Source organism: Lepidochelys kempii, chromosome 2, assembly GCF_965140285.1.
Source record: "Lepidochelys kempii isolate rLepKem1 chromosome 2, rLepKem1.hap1, whole genome shotgun sequence".
In the NCBI taxonomy this organism is placed as follows: domain Eukaryota; kingdom Metazoa; phylum Chordata; order Testudines; family Cheloniidae; genus Lepidochelys; species Lepidochelys kempii.
In genome coordinates, this window is record NC_136381.1 from 117141940 (window position 1) to 117161781 (window position 19842).

The 19842-nt window shown below is 40.8% G+C and overlaps 1 protein-coding gene across 13 annotated transcripts in view; it reads right to left on the minus strand.

Annotated features, from left to right (window-relative positions):
• Window positions 1-18296, minus strand: part of RREB1 (ras responsive element binding protein 1) — a 140603-nt gene extending 122307 nt beyond the window's left edge. For 7 of the 13 annotated variants that reach the window (XM_073332105.2, XM_073332118.2, XM_073332106.2 and 4 more), the window contains exon 1: window positions 17377-17720. In XM_073332105.2, the coding sequence (XP_073188206.2) occupies window positions 17377-17416 (40 nt within the window). In that variant the 5' untranslated portion in view covers window positions 17417-17720. The other 6 variants (XM_073332116.2, XM_073332111.2, XM_073332104.2 and 3 more) reach the window with 5 other exon arrangements.
• Between the last annotated feature and the right edge of the window lie 1546 nt (window positions 18297-19842).

The window sequence follows — 19842 nt, forward strand, 5'->3', positions numbered from 1 at the left end:
TTTATATCAAAAGTTTAACAAAGCACCTTATAAAAAGGGATGCACTGTACCTGCATGACATAGCAAAACCACCCTCCAACTCCATGGCTGCAAAGGTCCATGCCCCAGGAGCAGAACAGATGTGGTTCCTTTGCACTGATGATGGCTTTGGGTGCCCAACCCCGCACAGGGTTTAGAAGCGTACACCACAAAGCACAGTTTAGCAGAAGCTACCTGCAGTGCAACAAGGAGCTATTGGGATGCACAGCTGTGTGGATTCCATGGCCCATCCCAAGCGACAGAGGCATGCAGGAAGGCTAGGTCAGCTGATGAGTTGAAGTAACCTTAGTAGAGTGACTCTGGTACTTGGGCAGTGAGGGACAGTAAGGGGCAGGAAGACATCTCTTTCTCCTACAGCCCCTCAACAAAGATACCCAATGTTCAGCCTGCTACTCGGACAGAATGCGAGGTGATTTGGCCATGCAGGTATGTTCTTGGCTCCTGGGCTGCAGCTGTTAGATAAACATAAAAACATCTCGTTGTCTAAGTTACATACCTTGAGAATAATGCAGTTAGCACACAGCCAGGGTCTGCTTTCACATTGTTTTTAACATCCTGGAACTCAACTGTCACATACAGTCACTCCTGATTACGCATGTGAAAGCAGAAGTCAAGCCCACAGTCCAAGTCCATGCCAATTTAGGGCTCAATTCCTTAGCCCTCACGTGAACTACACAACCCTCAGGACAGCAATTACACAGAGCGCTGCCAGAGTGCCTTAAGACCAATCTTGAATCCAAAAGTAAAGAAATTCATGGGTCATACCAACAACCATGGTTGGCAACTTAAGTCAGGATCCCCTCAAATGAAAACTTCACTTTGTTTAGCTGATCCTTCACTTCATTTAACAGATATACTGTACTGTAGATGCTGGGCTAAAAAACTGGTTTTACATAGAGATGCAGTGAAAATTCAGCCTCCACTATAAAGCAGTGCAACGCCATAATTATAGCTGGACCCAATTTTGCTACTTTTAAAGAGATCTATAAAACACTTTTAACACTAAGAAACTGAATGCAGCCTTTATATTCAACAAGCTGAATACAAGAGTAGTATCCAGGATTCAACAAACAAACAAACAACAGAATTCTGTTTTTAAAAGTAGCTATTTTCTTACACCCAGTAAAGGTACCTTTACTACTCAGGAGACTCAGACACCCAGACATTAAAATTTGCACTATTTACAGCTAAATGCCAAGCTTTAGCAAGACTGACTAAGCCTTTTCATCAATCCCAGGCACCCTGAGTATCATGCAGTATAATGTGTACAGGTTAAAAAGAGACTTTAGAAGCCAAGGTTCCTTTTCTGGTTTATGTCAGCATTATAGAGTGCAGAGCACTTTTCATAAGGAAAGGGTTTTCCTCCTGGTGACCTGGCCAATACGTCTCTTCAGCTCCCCGCCCCCCCGCCTTTCACTCTAGAGGTGGCTGCATTTCAGTAGCATAATGTATCTATACAGTTGTAAAGCACTTTGGTGTCCTTCAATGGATAAGGGTCTATAAAAATAAGTGGGGTTATTTTAGATAGTGTGAAAAGCAAAATAATTTCCTTTGGAAAACTTCTTTTAAGCCTTCTTATTTGTTCCAGTCTCAAAGTGTGCTAATTCCCTTATAGAACAGAGAGACAGGTCCCTGCCACAGAGATCTCAAAGGTGTCATATACAAATACGCTGAAAGATTATAAACATAATGGGATGGGAGTAGAAAAGAGTTATAGCAATAAACCTTTTTTTAAGCAAGTCAGTGCAATTCCTATGCCGAATTTTTAGACCACAGTAGATTGGTGAATCCCGGCTTCCATCACCTGCAAACACTCAAGTATTTCTCGGTTTTGATGAGTTTTCTAACTTTTTATAGCTAGTATCACATGGATGTGGATGGTGTCCGCAGGGGCACCCCGTCTGGACAGGATAAATGCCTATGGTGTCTGGCCAAGTTTCATTCCGTAGGGTTCTAGTTGTGCTTAGAAAGCTTCAGGCTACCATCGGGGCGGGGGGGAAGAAATCCAGTGGGGGGATACTGGGTACACTGTTCTCGTCAATTAACGGAACCTCTCAGAGGGAGGGCAGGGATCAGTAATCACTCAAATAATTAGGCCCTTGATCAAATTATCCATATCCTGGTGTTAAAAGGCTGTCCATAAATTATATAATGCATTGGGTGGGTCCTTAAGTCTGTGCATTTGTCTCAGTGTTATGGGGGGGGAGGGAGAGAGAGTCTTGAAAAAACCCCACCAAAAAACAAGTAAGTAATTTATGGACAGCCTCTAATGATTGTGCTACCTTCCTGTGTCCTGTCTGCCTCTATTGGACAAGTTTATTGAGATGACGGTGGAGAGAGAACCCTGGCTGTAGCCCTCAGCATTCCTTGATGTCTGACTATGGACTTATCTTCATTAGGAGAAAAAAGGTATATTTTTAACATGTTAAAATCCCAGCATAGACAAGGCAAGTTGTAGTTTTAACAGGTGTCAGCTGTTCAAGGTAAACCCTTGACTCCACCGAAGCTTTAACTCAACCACTTCAGCAGCTGTTAAAAGCTGCGTGCTCTGTCCACTCTGGACTTTTAAAAGAGTTAGCTAGAAAGTTGGCTAACATGTTCTAGCAACCTTTAAATCCTAGTCAGGACAAGACCAAAGATTACCTATCACTATCATCTTGGTTGTTTTGCAGCTATTCTGATGGCTCCATCTTGCAGTGTTCTATTTCGTCACTCCTACTTTTCAATCTGTATCTGTAAGCTCTTCTGGACAAGGGCAGTGCTTTAGTATTTGTCTCTGTACCACCTAGCATCAATCCTGATTGCAGTCTCTGGTTGGTAATGTAATAGGCATTAAATAAAAATATTGAGCAGTCACTATCTCCTGCAGTGGTTTCAGTGATGCAATTTGAGAGAACATACGGTCAGTTTGGGCACAAACCTCTACATCTCTTTGTTCAGACCTGGACAGTGTACTGACTCCATTCTTGCGCTCTGTGCATCAGTAGTACATCAAGTCAGCTGATGCATTCTCACTCAAAGTCCCTACATCTGAACATCAAGGGGAGTTGTTGGGCTGGCTTTTCCAGCAGCGGTCCATTAACTCTGCAACTTCTTTCCCTCATTAATCCCAGAGCGGCCAAAGTTTGTAATATTTCAGATCATGGACTGGTTTAAAGGTCCATTCATTTACTCAGGCTCTGGTGTGAGTGGTGAGAAGGGTTGACAACAGTGGACCTGTCTCCTTTCACAAGCACAAAATCTCACTTTTTAAATGCAAAAAATTCACAACGTTCCACCACGCATCAGTTGGAAGCTAGATCCAATATATCAGCAGTGACTAGATTTCTCAGTTCTATTAGTACTTGTATGCCACCTATTAAATGATGGTTGTCTATGAACCTACAGTTTTGTGTATTCAGCTTCCTAGACAGGAAGTATGACCTACTGGTTCAGGCACAAGACTGGGAGCATTCATGTGCCAGTTTCCCAGTTGCAAAAATGGGGATAGTACTTATTCTACCTGAGCAGGCTGTTGACACAGCTAAAGTATTAAAATTTATGAAGTACTTGTGAGATTTCTGGAGGAATATACAACGTGCTGTTCCTATTAGTAAAACTAGCCTGAGTCTTAACAAAAACTTCAGCCTGACAGAGGACCATGACAAAAATCCCAAAGAATGTCAATTATATTGGTTATTCATTGTATGGCATACGGCATCCCAGCACAATATTATTGTACTGAGCATTGGGGACGCAGCACTTCACCTTGATAATTTAGTCTTCTTGTGAAAAGTGAGGGACTGAGAGCCAGGAGACTGAACAGATCCTGCAAAGTAGCCTCCCCTGCCAACGGTCTCAGCCCTGAACGGGAAGAATTACTCCCAGGACAGATAAGAAGGTAATTCACTTCTCATATATATTCAATCCAGGACCCCTCTACGGAGTGCCAATTATAGGGGGGAATTTTGCAATGTGCACCTGTCTCAAAGTTCAGACAGCTAACTGGTGGTAATGACTTTAATTCATTGCTCCCCTGAACTGAATTTGAAATGTCAACCTGCAAGGTAAAAAGCTTCACCACATCTTATTACTAACACCCTGAGCCATCCCGTCTCCCTGGTATCAAGGAGAATAAAACAAACAAAAAAAGGTTGCTTTATACAAAGCAACTCCTGGTCTTGCCCTCTGTTTTCTTCACACAATTCCCATCCAATCATTCCCCCTCAGAGTTTAAGGAGTGTTGGCTCTGCTGACATAAGTGACTAGCTCCTGGGGCCCTGAAGACAGCTGTCGCTGCTCCTGCTCATGGCCAAGAGCCAAGTCTCTCTGCCTTTCTGGTGATGCTCCCTCCTGCTCCCCCCTCCTCACTTCCAGGCCCACATGTCTGCAGGGTGGGTGAAGTGGTCACTGGCAGCCTTTCCATGCGAACTGAAGCAGAAAGCTAATTTTCATTCCCAGCCTCAGATCAGATGCAATCAAAATGTTAACCCCTAGTTTTGGCTGTCATAAGTGAAACAACCGTATTTTCTTGCCAGACATCTGAGGCCCAGGTTGTCCTTATGACAGGCCACCTTTAAATGACAATCCACCACACCTACCCTATGGGGTGGGTATCTTTTGTGATGCAGATACCAGGGAGACAGGATGGCTGTAGGTTGCCATTTCAAATCCATGGCAACAGAGTGCATTCTCTGGGGTAACTGCTTTGTACAGCACCACTGCTTATTCTGCCCACAGAGCTGACTTAACCAGACCAGGGAAGGTCACATGAACATAAGGGGATTCCTCAGTGATGCAGAGACATTGTAGGGACTCTAATGGTATCCCTCCTTCACCCTACTAGCAGCACTGCAGGGACAAGAGGGTGTGGCCAGAGGAGATGGAGCCAAGTCAATCCTTAGCTGCATTTTTTACTCCAGGTGACCATTTGCAGCCAGCACACCTAGAAAAGGGAGATGATCCTGATGCAGTTCAGTGCAGGTTAAGGGAGTGAAAAAATTATCTTTAAGGCACCTTTGTTTTTACATCTTCCCGCCCGCACATTGTGGCTCTGCAGCCCAAGCCCAGTATGCTATGTTGAACAAATTATGCACAAAATAAAATAAAAAAAATGTGTGAGCGATTGAAATAGATATTAGATATTGCAGGCACTGCATAGATATTAAATAGATACTAAATAGATATTAGATATTGCAGGCACTGCATTTGAGTTTTAGTATACTTCAGAGGTCTAATTTAATATAATTTTAAAGAACATAGCAACGTTTATTCCAGCGTTTCTTCAAAGCCACCTCCCAGTGGGCCAAATTCTGCAGCCCTTTCTCAAGTTGAGTAGTGTTTACTTCAATGTGTGAATAGGGTTGCAGATTCTGTCTCTTACCGCAAATAACGTTTTTGAAAAGTAAAAGTAGGCCCCAGTCCTGCCAAATTTAATTTAACTTAACCCACAAGTAGTTTGACGGACTTTAAATGGGACAACTCATATGAGTAAAGTTATGCATATATTTAAATGTCTGTATGATTAGTGGCTGGCACAAGCAACAGGTATCATGACCCGCTCCCCATCCCTTTGACACACTAAATCCCTAACAGGTTAATGAACAATATTTGGGTTCTGAAGGGCTTTTTCTGCATTGCTACAAGTTAGAGAGTTAAAAAGATGACCAACACATGCAGAGCAGATTTTACATTCACATATTTCATAGGGAGACCTCTTTTTTAAAAAAAATAAAAAATAAGAAAATTGCCAGGAAGATGGAAAGAGGATAGGAACAGGTTAGGCTCCTGACGCTCAGTTTATCTGGACTAAGAGGAGTACCAGTAATGCAAATACACAAGTGCTGCACACCACACACAATACGCCTAACATCTTGAGATGCCAGGAAGAGAGACACCTATAAAATAATTTACAGTAAAGATTAAAAACACAAAACATTAAAATGGTTACTTGTTACACTCTGAGGTTAATAAAACTATTGTACATTACTTAAAGAAAAAATGTGTTATAGACATACACAACTCTCAGCCTCCTTCCCCAACCCCAGGACCAGAATGGAAAGGGGCTGATGCAAACATAAGAAAGAGTTTCTAGAACAAGCCAGTCAAATTCATTAAAGTCTTCATGAACTCAGCAGGACAAAACCCATTTCTGTTTTCAAAGCTTATTACAGCAACATGACTAAACATGCTCAACAGTACAGTTTGATAGGATGCATCCATTTGCTAAAGCTAGAGGGAAGATGCATTTCTGTTATATATGGCACCAATGCAGTCATACCTTTTTTCAAAAGATGTTTAGAAAAGAAACGTGCTGCATGCATTCAAGTCATAGTATCATTGGCCTTATAAGTGTTTGACCTCTGTTTGCCATGCACCATGGGCAAATATCAGCTTATTTCAGCTCTAGTAACACTGAACTGCATTTGATTGGGAGAAACCCATACACAATAGAACCCTGGAGTTCTGAAACTCAACTAGTTAGTACTTACGCTTACATATATTACCTTTGGTTTGGTTTAATCCAGGTAACCTGATTAAAATGGAGCCTTCTCTAGGGGGGTCTGTTTCTAGTGATTATCATTACTCAATATACTTTCATACTTTATAAGCCAGGACATAGGATATACATCCTAGCTGGCATGCAGTTTTTTAAAAAGTCTTAAACGTGAATTATTTATGCTGCACCCTAAGGAATGAAAGTTAGATTAGGTTTTGAATGGAAAGAGTGAGTATTTTAGTAGAATTCTGTACTGTATCAACAATGTGATTATTGAGAGAATGGCACACTGCTCTATTCCCAGGTTCTTCTTCAAACCTCTACATTTCAGGATTTTAACGCTTGGCATGTTTACAACAAGGCCTAAAACAACCCAAAAACCCTCAAACACTAGACGGATGTGCACTGAAGTTAAACAAAAAACAAAACAAAAAAAACCCAGAATTTTTAGGACTATACTCGCTGCAAAACTTAAAAAAACCCAAAAACTAAACAACCGATCTACAGATTATTAATCATGTATATTTACTGATGCCACTGCATAGAAAAATCGGCATGCCTTTCCTTTGTGTGTAAACAAAGCATTCATGAGAAGTGCCCAACTAATGCAACCAAAGTCCTCTGTTTACATACAGAAGCCCAGGTGGTAGTAGCACAAGATTAGGACAACCTCAAGGGGTAAGAGGGAAGTTACTATTAAATATTTATATTGCAGTAGTGACTACCAGGTCAGGTCCACATTGTGCTAGACACTGGACAAACGTGGTATATGTCAAGAGGCCATGCCCCCCAAAATTTATAATCTAGGAATTAGGATATAGGACGTGGAGGAGATAAACAAGTTGGCAGAAATGGAAGAGGAAGAAAGGATGGGTTAAGCAAAAACAATAAGATGGGATATTTTAGCAAGCAGTTGTTCAGTATCTATGCCCTCCTTCAATTAATCCATTAAATTGCTGACTTCTCGGCTGAGTCAGCCAATAAGGGGACAGAATCAAATTTGGTGGGTTTTTTGCTATGTCTGCACCTACACACCTGGAAATACTAGAGTACTAAACCAACTCATTTCTGCATTATTTTGGTGTTATTGAGATAATATTTATAGTAACTTATGTTACATTGATTTGCATTGGTCATCTGGACTATTCAAAGAACATTTGACTCTCTCTCTAAATAATCAAATATTAGTTAGCATTTGTGGAAGGAGCTGTTGTATTCAAACCGCTTGCTAGGAACTGTTACTGAGCATGTGACAGGTACGCGTGGTTGTCTTCGTCCCATCCAACATGAACAAACTATTTTTGGTCCCAAGACTTTTTACTGTACATTTTTAAAAGGAAGCACAATGAGCACAGACATGGAAACATTTACTGTAAGTTAAATGAGTGAGGCGGAACATGCAAGGGAGCAGCTTCCAGAAAACCAGGTCAGATCAGGCACCAGAAAATACTTCTGCAAGAGGTCACTCAACATTCTATATGGCCTTGCAACATCTAAAAGTGTAGCTGACTGAGAGTATTGTATGTGCTGAATATTACCAGCTGACTACTAGTTTTCAATTGCATATAAATAGTGGATGCAGAACCCACACACTGAAGGATTTGGAGTAAGAGCAACTTAATACTGGAAATAAAAACTCTGGCCCAAAACAAGCCCCTTAAATCCAGACACAGAAAAAAGAATCTTCCATGTGTGTCTCTCACTCTTTCTCCAAGGAAGGCTGGACCCTTGGGACACACTGTCTGCCTATCATTCCCCACAGGGAATCCACTGGAAGGTTAACACAATCTCTGGGTTGTAGAAGATTGTTCTTGGGACAGCTGTGAATGGAGCTCCACTGCCAGGGAACCAGAATGGGGAAACACATTTTGGAGGCAGCATAGAGGCAAATGGTACCCATGGCTGACAGGTGGAGAGGGCTAAGCAGGAATAATTAAAAACCAACCAACCAACCACACACACAACAGATGTTTAATATGGCCCACTTAATGTTCCTGTGAGAACCTTAACTTTCATTTTCTGACTTTTGAGCATTTAAGATGAGTCACCTTAGCTTTCTTCCCTCAAGGCGGAAAAAGAACCATGAAAAATCCAGAGCAACTAGACTTAAAGAGCTTACAAATTTCACCAGCTTTGCAGGCAGAGCTTGAAAACTGCCTGAATTGCAGTTAATAGGGCTGCAGAGTTTACAGATTCTGTTGGTTCCCTCCTGCAGTGTTTAAAATGTGCATGGCTTCCTTATAAGCGACTAGGCATCCACTATGATTATGACACTTCACCCTCTACTCAAATTTAGCCTCTAATTAGGGACAGCATGGCATTCATTCTGTGCACAGCAAAGCTACAGAGTGGTCTGGTCTTTTTATAAATAAAAAAATAGTAATAATAAAGGTGAGGAAGGGGAAAAAAAGCTTCTTCCATAAAAGTGAAGGGAGTTAGGAGTTTAGGTAGACAGAATGGAGCAAATGCTGCAGATCTTAAACAGGAGTTCTGCTCAATCACAAACCACAGAAATTACCTAAAATTGCACAGAAATACCTAAAATTGCAGAAGGACGAGGACAGTGGATTTAACATGTTTACTGATTCAAACATTGCTATGGGACCTTTCAGGGTAGGAAAGTAACTCATCTGCCATGAAAGTTGTGGGATTAGTTACCAGAAGCTGTCAGGGCCTCAACTTTAAGTCTCATTTGGAAGTCATATAAATGTACAAACTGACACATTTGGGCCATCTCATTAGGATGAAAACAAATGCTATCTTGAGATGTTAAAAATTCTCTCTTGAGAAAGAGAAACAGATCATTTGTTTCAAATAGCATAAAGTGTAAATTACATCTACAGAGAAAAGCACTTGTTACCCCTCATTTCACTTATACCCCACATCTGGGAAGTGTACCTTGCATTTGCAAATGGAATATCTTAATCCATGAGGCCTTTTCAACCTCTAACTTCTATAGCATTCAATTATTCTTACTGTAATTTAGTATCTTCATTTAAACAAACCAAAAAAAAAAAGAAGTTTTATGAACTATGGTGAAACATTCAAGCTGTGACACAAATTACTAGAGTAAAAAGAATATGGGGGGAAAAAGCTGTAACAGCACGTGACTTACACATGGCAACCACATTAAAAGTTCATTGCCATATATTGCCCTTTGCATGCATGCAGTTCCACTGACACCAGAGTAGAGTTCCACACATGGATGCAGAACAGTACAGGGTCATTAATATCTTGGCTGCTTCTCAGGTTTTCAAAACCTGAAAGAACTTAGGCATCCTAATGACTTCTTTATGTCAAGATAAGCACTTTTTTATAAGATTAGAAAAACCCACCTAATTTTAGTAAATTCCTTCCTGCTTCCCCCAACCAAATCTGACAACTGTGAAAATTATTTCTGAACTGATCCCTCCCACCCCCAAAAGAAAATAGAAGAAAGATCTTGTTTGTTAGGACTACCCAATGCAAATCTATATGGCTGAGCCATAAAACAGGGGTTAAAAAAGGAAACATGGAAACAACAACAACCTACCCATGGAGAAATTTTACTGCTTTAATGTGCATAATGTATTTATATGAATTGCTGTATGGTATAAAACCTCAAGCTTCTGAGCACTTACATCACATACAAGATGAAAAGATCCTCAGTGTCCTCAGTAAAACAAGCTAAACAAATACAGATGACAAAAGCAAAGGCTACCTGCATTTTTAGGATTTAATGTTTTGTTTCCCTCATCTTTAAAACGAAAAAGGAATCAAATTCCTACAGAAACTCATTAAAATCTGGCTATCAAAGTTCATTCATCTTCCAGCTTCAAAAAATAAATGATGGCACCTATCCACATTGGCACTTCTGTCGGTGTAACTTATGTCACTCAGACAGGTGTTTTTTTTCCCCACACACCTGAGTGACATAAGTTATACCGACAAAAGTGCTAGTGTAGACACAGCCTCAGAAGTGACTTAGAAGTGTCTGAAAAATGTACCTCAAAGTTTAAAAAAAGAATATTAGTTTTCAGTTTATAATCTGAGAGAGATCAAGTTGATCTGATTGACAGGCATTGTGCTTCCAAAAAGATATAGAAATCTCACATCTTCCTCCAAACTGATGTGATGAAAAGACAAACAAAATCCAAGTAATCCACCAATGTTAGCTAAAAGCTCTTTTGCACTATGCTAAGACCCTATGCTAACATTTAAAGTAGTGAAATTCAAATTTAAAAATTTTATTAAGATGATGTATTAAAAAAAGTGAACGGTACAGAGTTTAAGCGTAGAAGTTTCTGGTTATCAGGGAATAACATACAGATTATCAAGAGGTTACTACATTCAATATTCTTCCCCGACAAAAACTGATGGTAATGCAAACATCAGAGTGGGGAGGAGGTTGTAATCAAAACTGTTAAGGCCTTAATCTAACAACCCTCAGAATGCCTATTTAGTACACAAGTCTAACTATGTCTTGGGGAGAGGGTTTCCAATAGCTTTTCTCCACCCAGTTAATACCATCCTCATGGAACTCAGGGAGTCTACAGGTGAATCCTAGTTAAGCTATTCAGCTGCTCTGTCTCTAGGACTTTACAAAGGCTTTCAAATACTTGTTTGAATCACACTGAATAAACAGTCTCCACCCAGTCACCTACTTCTTTTGTCTAAAGTACCTATTCACAGGCAACTAGTGTACTGATTGGTAGGCAGGACAAACTGAAAGCTGAAGTACCATTAAAAAACAAGTTTCAGAGTAACAGCGGTGTTAGTCTGTATTCGCAAAAAGGAGTACTTGTGGCACCTTAGAGACTAATAAAGCTCAAATAAATTGGTTAGTCTCTAAGGTGCCACAAGTACTCCTTTTCTTTTATTAAAAAACAAGATTCACCGGAATGCTTCCAGATTGCTAGAGGAAACAGAGATCCAGATTCCGCTCTGTTACATCAGAGTAATTCCAGACAAACTCCATTGACACAATAGAGCTCTGCCAGTTTTACTCTAGTTTAACTGAGAGCAGAATCTGGCCCACACGTCTTATTGCCCTTTCCAGGCTAGTTTACTCTGAACCATTTCCACTACTACGGGACTGTGAAAATGAGAAAAATCTTTTCAAATTGCCTGCTAACTAGACTTTTTATTTCACAGGAAAGCAATATTAATATTAGCTTCAAAGCAGTTAATCATTCATGTAAGCACAAAAACAAAGAACAGGATGCTTCAGTTCTGCCTTAAGAGTTGTAGCCTCTCAAATCATGTACGTCCTACCTTAAAGTGCTGCTATATGAAACAAATTGATGGCCAGGGTGGGGTTGAAAGAATTTTTAAGGTGGGAAATGCTAATGACTGGTTTGCATCCAAGATGTACTATCATCAGATTTCTGCACTGGAAGAACAAAGGAAGTCAAATCTCCTCCAACTCCTGTTTGGATGTATCCCATAGCACTGTACTTCCCAGCCCAGCCCATCTATATTAATTAGTAATTAAACACTACTAACTGAACCTGACCAGGCAGAGCTAAGCAAATTTCTGTTTTTCCCATGGAAAGTGATATCAAACTTTTCAGCACATCATCAAAAGCGAAAGGTGGGAGAGTGGGATTTCTACTCAGTCTGGATCCCATCCCACCTAAAGGAATATTTTTCATCCATAACATCTTTATATATGGTGATTGAAACATAATCATTGTAACTGCTGTTTTAACAAAGATACGAGAAATGGAAAGTAGACCTTTTACTGTCCTCAGAAGAGCCCCGTTTTAATTTTCAACACCAGCCTCTAACAAATCAGATCTCCCAGCCAACAATAAGAAATTGGCTAGTCCCATTGTTTCCTTGGCGAGAACACTCTTCCTCCTCCCAATTCTATATGTGATCTCCCAACACATTTCTCGGCAAAGTTGCAGGGTATATGAACACCATGGTCATAATTAAATTTATATGAAGAGAACACAGTGCAAACAAACTCGGCCCCTTTTCAAAGCTTCAGTTTGCTCTCCTGAAATGCATTCTAAAGCTGTGATGGGGGGCTGGAGGGAGGAAGGAAGAACATTGGTGATAATGCAAACTATGAACCATTTTGTTTGAATTTAGAAAGGAGGTGAAAGAGTAACAGAGGTAGGCATCCTCGTTACTTTCAGCAGAACTTAAAATAGTACTGCCAATCTCCTCTAAGAGAATGGAACGATTATCAGTTAGGAAAAAACCTTATTGTCACATTATCATGGAGACTGTGGATCCTGACATGTATTCATAATAATGGTCCAATCATATATTTCTCTTTTCAATAAAAATCTTGTTAATATTTAAAGAAAATTATGTCATATGATTTCACACGCTTTAAATCTGTAAACCAATACATATGACAATTTTAGTTATCAGGCATCAAAAAATTAGAGGATTTTCTGCACAGAAAAAGATCTAAAACTTTTCTAAACAAACCAGAATGTACTTGTTTTCTGCTTGTTGCTGTAGAATCTTTGGTGCTGATTTTTCCAAGTCTGTCTGCACAGGCTGCTATCCAACATACATCAGAGTTGCTCACAGAGTAATGAACAACAGATAACTCTTCGAGGACATCTGTAAAGGGCACAAATTAAGGGCCCAATGCTGCACACACTTAAGCACATGAGTAAGTTTACTCACATGAGTAGTCCCAACAGGCTATTTATGTGAGTAAATTTACTCATATGCCTAAATATTTTTCCAAGATTTCACTCCAAGATCTTTGTCTGACACTTAAAAACCACTGTAAGTAAACTAAAAATTTATTTACAAACTTAAAAAGAACAGAATCCCTTACAAGTACACTTGGGTTAATTTTAGCATCCTTCTGTTTAGCTGCTTAGCAACACTTATCCTATGACCTTCTAAGCACCACCTACTTTTACAAGGGATAATGAATATAACCAAAGGGATTTCTCTCTCTATTTTTGTAATCTATACAATGTAAGTACAAGATTAATTTTTATTTCAAGAAGAATTCCAACAGGTCAAACTATGTTTCTAATTAACAGAGTTTTCACGAAATAAAGGAGAGTAAATTCATGGTGCAGTTATGAACATACTATGCCATCAATCCAAACAAATGACAAAATCCATAAGATAAAAAACAAAAGCACTGCAGAAAATAAAACTGAGAAGTTTTTTTCATATGTTGTGTTCACCTTGGGTACTAAAAGGAGTTTATTAAAATTACTATTGATATACAACATAAACATTCAGCTTTTTCAATCCTAAAACTTCAGGAATCTCCTGACTCTCAAATCCAAAATAAAGATCATATGACCAAAAGGTCACTGAATGATGTAAACAGTTAAGAATGGATGTACCTCCGGTACCAGCTGAGTCAGACTGAGGTGCTCAACTATACTGAAATCTGCTAATAAATTAAACTTCAAACTTTGGAGAAAAGGACAGCTAAGCTTTAGAAACTACATTTTAAAGAATGTGTTATCTTCTGTTTTAATTCTAAAAAACACAAGTTCCTTATTGCAAGAATAAAGATGTTTTGGTAAGAAATAATATTGTGGAAGGATTGTTAAAGGATAGATAAATTAATGGCTAAAGAAAATTATTGACTGGTAAACTGAAGAGATGACAATTTAAAAAAATCGGTTTCCTATTAAAATAAGCTTGTAGAAAGTGTAAAAAACTGTGTCTAAATAATGGGGGGTTTTAAAGCTACAAGATACCAGTCAAGTTCTAAATGTGAATACCTAATCAAAAAGAAAGAAAAGCATCAAGATCAGACCAACTGCATTGTAGCAAGTAAGGACATTAGGTGTGTTCCACACTGAATGTTGAAAAGAAGTGTTGTGGTAACCTGACTGATTGGATGATGGATCCATGCTGTTTCTGAGTTTCAACACACAAAGGGATCTATTCTCCCATGGATGTACCTAACTCCCGTTAATGCTAATAGGCATTATGCATGCACACCAATAGAATATACCCCTAACTCTTCAAAGGGAAAATTAAAACCTAAAACAAATATGGCTGGCCTGGCCATGAGTCACTGCATCCCTCTCACACACACCCAAAAACTCTGTGGAAAAAGGGAACTGTGGTAACATATTTTATGTGCTTCAAAATAGGTCTCAACACAGAACTTCAACCTTATAATAGGTTTCCACTATAAACTTCAGAGATGGGAGGCCAATTTATGTCTTTGACAACTTCTACTGTAGTTGTTAAAAAGCAATTACTTATTTTAAAAAGCACAGTAATTGAATGTAGGGTCTGAATTAGAAGGGCCGGAGAAAAGGGAAAAAAAGGACTAAGATTATTTTCTCTCCCCCACACTATTCCAAGTCACATTTAGATACTAGTTGAATATGTAGTTTAACAGAAGCACATAACCACATTTGATCTTATCTAAATCATAAGACATGCAAAGTAGGATGGTGAAAGTTAAGATCTACTTTGGGTTTTTTCAGAAATCACTTCAATAGGCTCCTTCACAGGATTAAAGCATCTCTTTGCTCCTTTCAGCTATCACCCATCCTAGGAGCCACAAACAAAACAGAACAAAAACAAATTCTCCCCATCTTTTCCACTGACTTTCCTAAATAATTCAATCCAGCCTACGGAGGAAGAGATAATCTGGCTATTAAACCAACCAAACAGATCTGCACCTTGTTTAAAAAGAGAGAGGGGGGGAAAAAAACGAAGACGACTATCTTTCCACCCCACCCATCTCCCAAAAAGAAACTATGTGTGAGTGAGGAGTGAGGACTGGTGGTGGTGCTGCTGGTGGCTCTGAAGCCGTGTAGAATTTCGTAATGGAATGTGAACTGCTCATCCGGATCTAGGCTCCCATTCTGTCTTCTACCCAGTAAGGAGCTGGGGAGGACAAATCTGCTGAGCAAGGAGAAATACTCTCCTCCTCTTTTATAACCCATCAAGGATGCATTGCAGAGCGCAGAAAGATAATGTAACTCAGAGGTAAAAAAAAAAAAAAAGCGGGGGGGGAGGGGGAGAGAGAAGGAGCCAGAGGAAACTTATCAACGACATGACAAAGTTCAGTCCACCACCCTCCCCTCCCTTCTCTAAAAAGTTTAAGCATCTCCAACTAGTCTCCGTCTCCGGCTACCCTACTCTGCCCGACAACAAGATGCGTCTGTCTTGGGAGCACGATGTTGCACAACTAGAAAACTGAAGTTGAGTACACAACACAAGCCACGCTTCCCAGTGCTGCTTCTCCCTCCCAGCCACCCATATTACAGAGTGTAACAAGTCCAACTCTGGACATGGTGCCAAGCCCAGCCTGTGCAAGCTCATTATTTGTTACACTTAAGGGAGAAAGAAGTGCGGGGGGAAAAGGAGAACCAGGTTCTTGTAGCAGTGACTACCAAGCCCAAAGGAGGAGGATCTGCATCCTCACTGCAACTCCCACTTAGTCACAGAGAGAGAAAATATGCTGATCAACAGAAGAGAGAAGAGGAAAAAACCTCTCCCCTGCTTCTTAGCAACGATTAAGGTCGCAGTTTCCTAAGAAACGAGTCTTGACTAGTCCACATCAACATGGGGGGGTGGGGGGGGGAGAAGAGGAGAAAAACTTTGCTTTACAAAAAGAAGTCCTTATTCCAAGAGCTCTTAAAACTTAAAGTTATTAACACACTCACAAAATTGCAACACGAGTAAAGGATAAAAGTTGGGAGCGCGAAGAAGGAAGCAGAGAACTATGCAAGATCTGGTCCAGCAAGCGAAGGATTAGCTAATATACCCCGTTTTAAAAGAACGAACAAAAAGTAAATATGATCTGAACTATTTCCCCTATTTCGGATGCTGCCCGGGCTCCTTCCTGTACTCGTGACGATGTGTGTGTTTCTTTCCTCCTACAATCCACATCACACACACACACAGATGTGCCTCTGCCACAGCACAATGGCAGAGAAAGAAAAGAGAAATACAAACATATTTAAATAAGTGTGAAAACGCCAAATACTTCTTTTACAAGAAGCGACTCAGAGCGCTTGTAACTTTACAACAACAAATAAAGGCCAGGAAGGGGAAAGGACACACATGATCATGCAAGGTCCTCACCTCCCTCCCAAGGGCGGAGGGGGGTTGAGAAGAGAGAAAGAAGAGGTATCAAAGTGCAAATTAAAGACACACATGGATGCTTCGATTCATCAACGAAACAAGGCGAAAAGTTAGCAAAGAGATGTACAGAATAAAACGTTTTCTACCTTCAAAGAGGAGCCTTCATCTCAAGTTTTTTTAATCCACCCCCCCCCAAAAGGGGGGGATAAACATGAAAAAAAAAAGGCTAAGGGAAAGGGAGTCTATAGCTTAGGAGGAAGGGATGAGTTGGGTTAAAAGAAGTTTCTTCCTCGCAGCCATATCCAAATTGTGGTGGTTGCTGGTTAAAAATAAACTTTGCAGCAGGAGGGGGAGATGATCTGGCCAGATTCCTGAGCTCAGACGGTTTAATATGGATGAGCATCAGGTCCTGCTGCAGGCAAAACGCTGCTGCTGGTGCTGCTGGTTGGTAGAGTCTGCAACAGGGGAAGGGGGGGGGGGGGAGAAGGAGCAAAGGAGACAGAGGACAGGAGGGAGGAGCGGGGGGTGGGGGTGGAAGGGAAGAGGGAGGCTACACAAACTCATCATCATCTCCACCACTGCCAGCCAAAACTTTTTTTCTTTAAAAAAAGGAAACGCGCACACACGGAAAAAAAACCCCCAACTTCTCAGTCTTTAAAAAGTTGATCAAAAAAGAACTTTCCTCTTGAACTCCTCTCTCCACCGCCCCCCCAAAAAGTTTTTCCCCCCCTTAAAAAAAAAAAAAAAAGACCCTCATACTTAGACACTGCTGCTGCTTCTCTGTAACAGAGTTCAGAGCATAGGTAGAAAGGTCCGGTCGCACTTACCCTTGCTTTTGCTGGGGCTGGGCTGTTTGCGTCGAGACATGATGCACGGATGATGGGTTGGCGAAGAGAAAGGGGGGGGGGGGAGAGAAGAGACGCAAAGTTGTTCCGGAAAAAGGAATCAAAATGGCGTTTCTGTGGATGTGCAAAGTTCATCAACTCCACAGGAACTTCCCTTCCTCCTCTTCTCCCTGAAGGGGGGAAGATGGGCACAGTGAGGGACCCCTCCACCTCTGCAGCCGTGCTGTGCGGGCGCCCCCCTCCCTCGCGCACACTCCCCCTCTCCCCCGCGCGCGCGCACACACACACACACACACACACACACACACACACACTCGCAGCGGTGCCTCGCTCCCTCTCACCCTGATAAGTAGACACATCACGTGTTGCTCCTGCTAGTCTCCTGGGGACGTGTTACTCAGGCCGCCGCTGCTACTATAGCAGCCTGTTGCAAGTAGCAGCATCTCTAGCTCTCCCCTCGGAGCGGGGAGGGGCTCCGCCAAGGAGAGAAGTGAGCGAAACTTTTTTTTCTCTCCTCCTCCTCCGCCCCAGTTGCGTGGAGCCCAGCTTCCTGCCTAGAAACTTTTGCGAGCTGGCAATTCCTAAATAAATAGCCGCGGTCCCCTCTAATCGGCGGCGATTCACATCCACAGAGAACAGGCCACTTCTCCAGCCAGTGAGAGGTGCGCGGTGGGGGTGGGGTGCGGAGCTACCAGACCAGAAAGGATCTAGCTAGTAATGTACCATCTGGCTGCTGCTCCCCTCCATTACAGAGATCCAGCGGTAAGGAGGAAACGCTGCTGTTGCGCAGAGCAGTTGAGTGCTGGTGGCTGATAAAGCGTCAGGGATGCGGACGGTGCAGTATCTTCGCTGAAGGGCTCGCTCGCTCGCTCTCTGTGCGTGTCTCTAGCTGCTTAATCCATTGTCAGCCAGGTGCCACGCATTCAGCCCGGCCGCCTAATCACTGGGAAAGGAAGAAGCCCATGCTGCCTGTTGCACTTAAGCCTGCTGCTGATGGTGCAGCATTCCAAGCATTAGTACACTACACTTCCAACCATAGGCACGATGTGCCCAAGGCTGCAGCTGACCTGCATCCTTACAGACAGACGTACTGTTTGAGGCTTTTTAAAGTTTTCACATGTGGATTCTGTAGGCATCAATATTTAAAAAAAGGAACTAGGTGAGAGGTGAATCAACTTCTTTTCTTGTAAACAACAAACTAGTGTTGGGTTTTTTCTTTTGTAGCAGTTCGAAAACACGGGTTTTTTTTAGTTAGTTTTGCATGCAGTACTTTATCCTGTTGATTTTAGGAACTAAGCTGGCCTATCATTTCACCATCAAAAATTACTGTACATCCTATTACCAATGGATTGGGGTTTTTTTTTCAAATTCAAAATTTGTTATACTGTATTTCCTTTACCTGACCAAGGTGAAATAAAAGTTCCAGAACTCATCATCACATACACGTATAGAGACCAAAATTTTATTTAGGGCGAAGTTTGATTATAAACTTTGAATACCTGGCTTCTTGCTAGAATCAGTCATAGTCTCTAACAAAATTAAATTAAATTCATGAGCCGCAATGGGAAAAGCAGCATCAGAACAGAGGACCCATACACCATATTTGACCCAAAGGTAAGGTTCAGAAAATTGCAAACATAAATTGTCATGCAAAAACAGCCCATCAAATATTCAGAAGTGCTCCAACTTGAATGGTGTGGCCATTTTCATGGTTTTCAAAATGAAAGTGTAACTGAGAGATTTTAGCAGATTAAAGGGTGATGTAGAAGGGTATTTCTAAACAAGTTTTAGGAATTTCCCTGAAAAGCCAGGAAGAGCTGGCAGTTATGGGACTGATCATAGGAATAAATAAATAAAAACATGTGGTGACCCTCTGCACTGGAATCTCAACTGAACAAAAAAGATAGGCTATGAAAAAAAATTAAGAATATTTCTGGAGTGTGCCACAAGGAGTAGATGAGGAACCACTTCATTCTTTCAGGAAGTGGTTTTTTATTACATTTCTTAAACTAAAACTAGTAAAGCTATGTCTTTGAAGTATCTTTTTTAATTAAGAAAGCAAATATCACTTTTGCTAGAAATTATTTATAGGATACGAGCAGTATTTGAAAAGGAGTATCAAAGGTTTTAAAAAATAAAGAGTTAGACTGAAGACAAACTGCTTGCATCAGTTTATTAAAACTTGGTGTCATATCCTCACAAAGAAAACATTTCAGTAGGAAAGGTAAGCTAAGTTTCATGTGTGTGTGTATTATGAAGTCAGTGATTAAATCTTGTGACAAGCAGCCCTTCACTTGTATGATATCAGTAATATATAAAGCTCTCTATTGTGTCATTCTTCCTTGAAAAGCTTTTTAAAATTGTGTGTCACAAAATGTGTGTAAAGGAGTCTATTATATGTACTTCAACAAAACTAAGTATATTTTACATAGGGAATAATGAATCCTT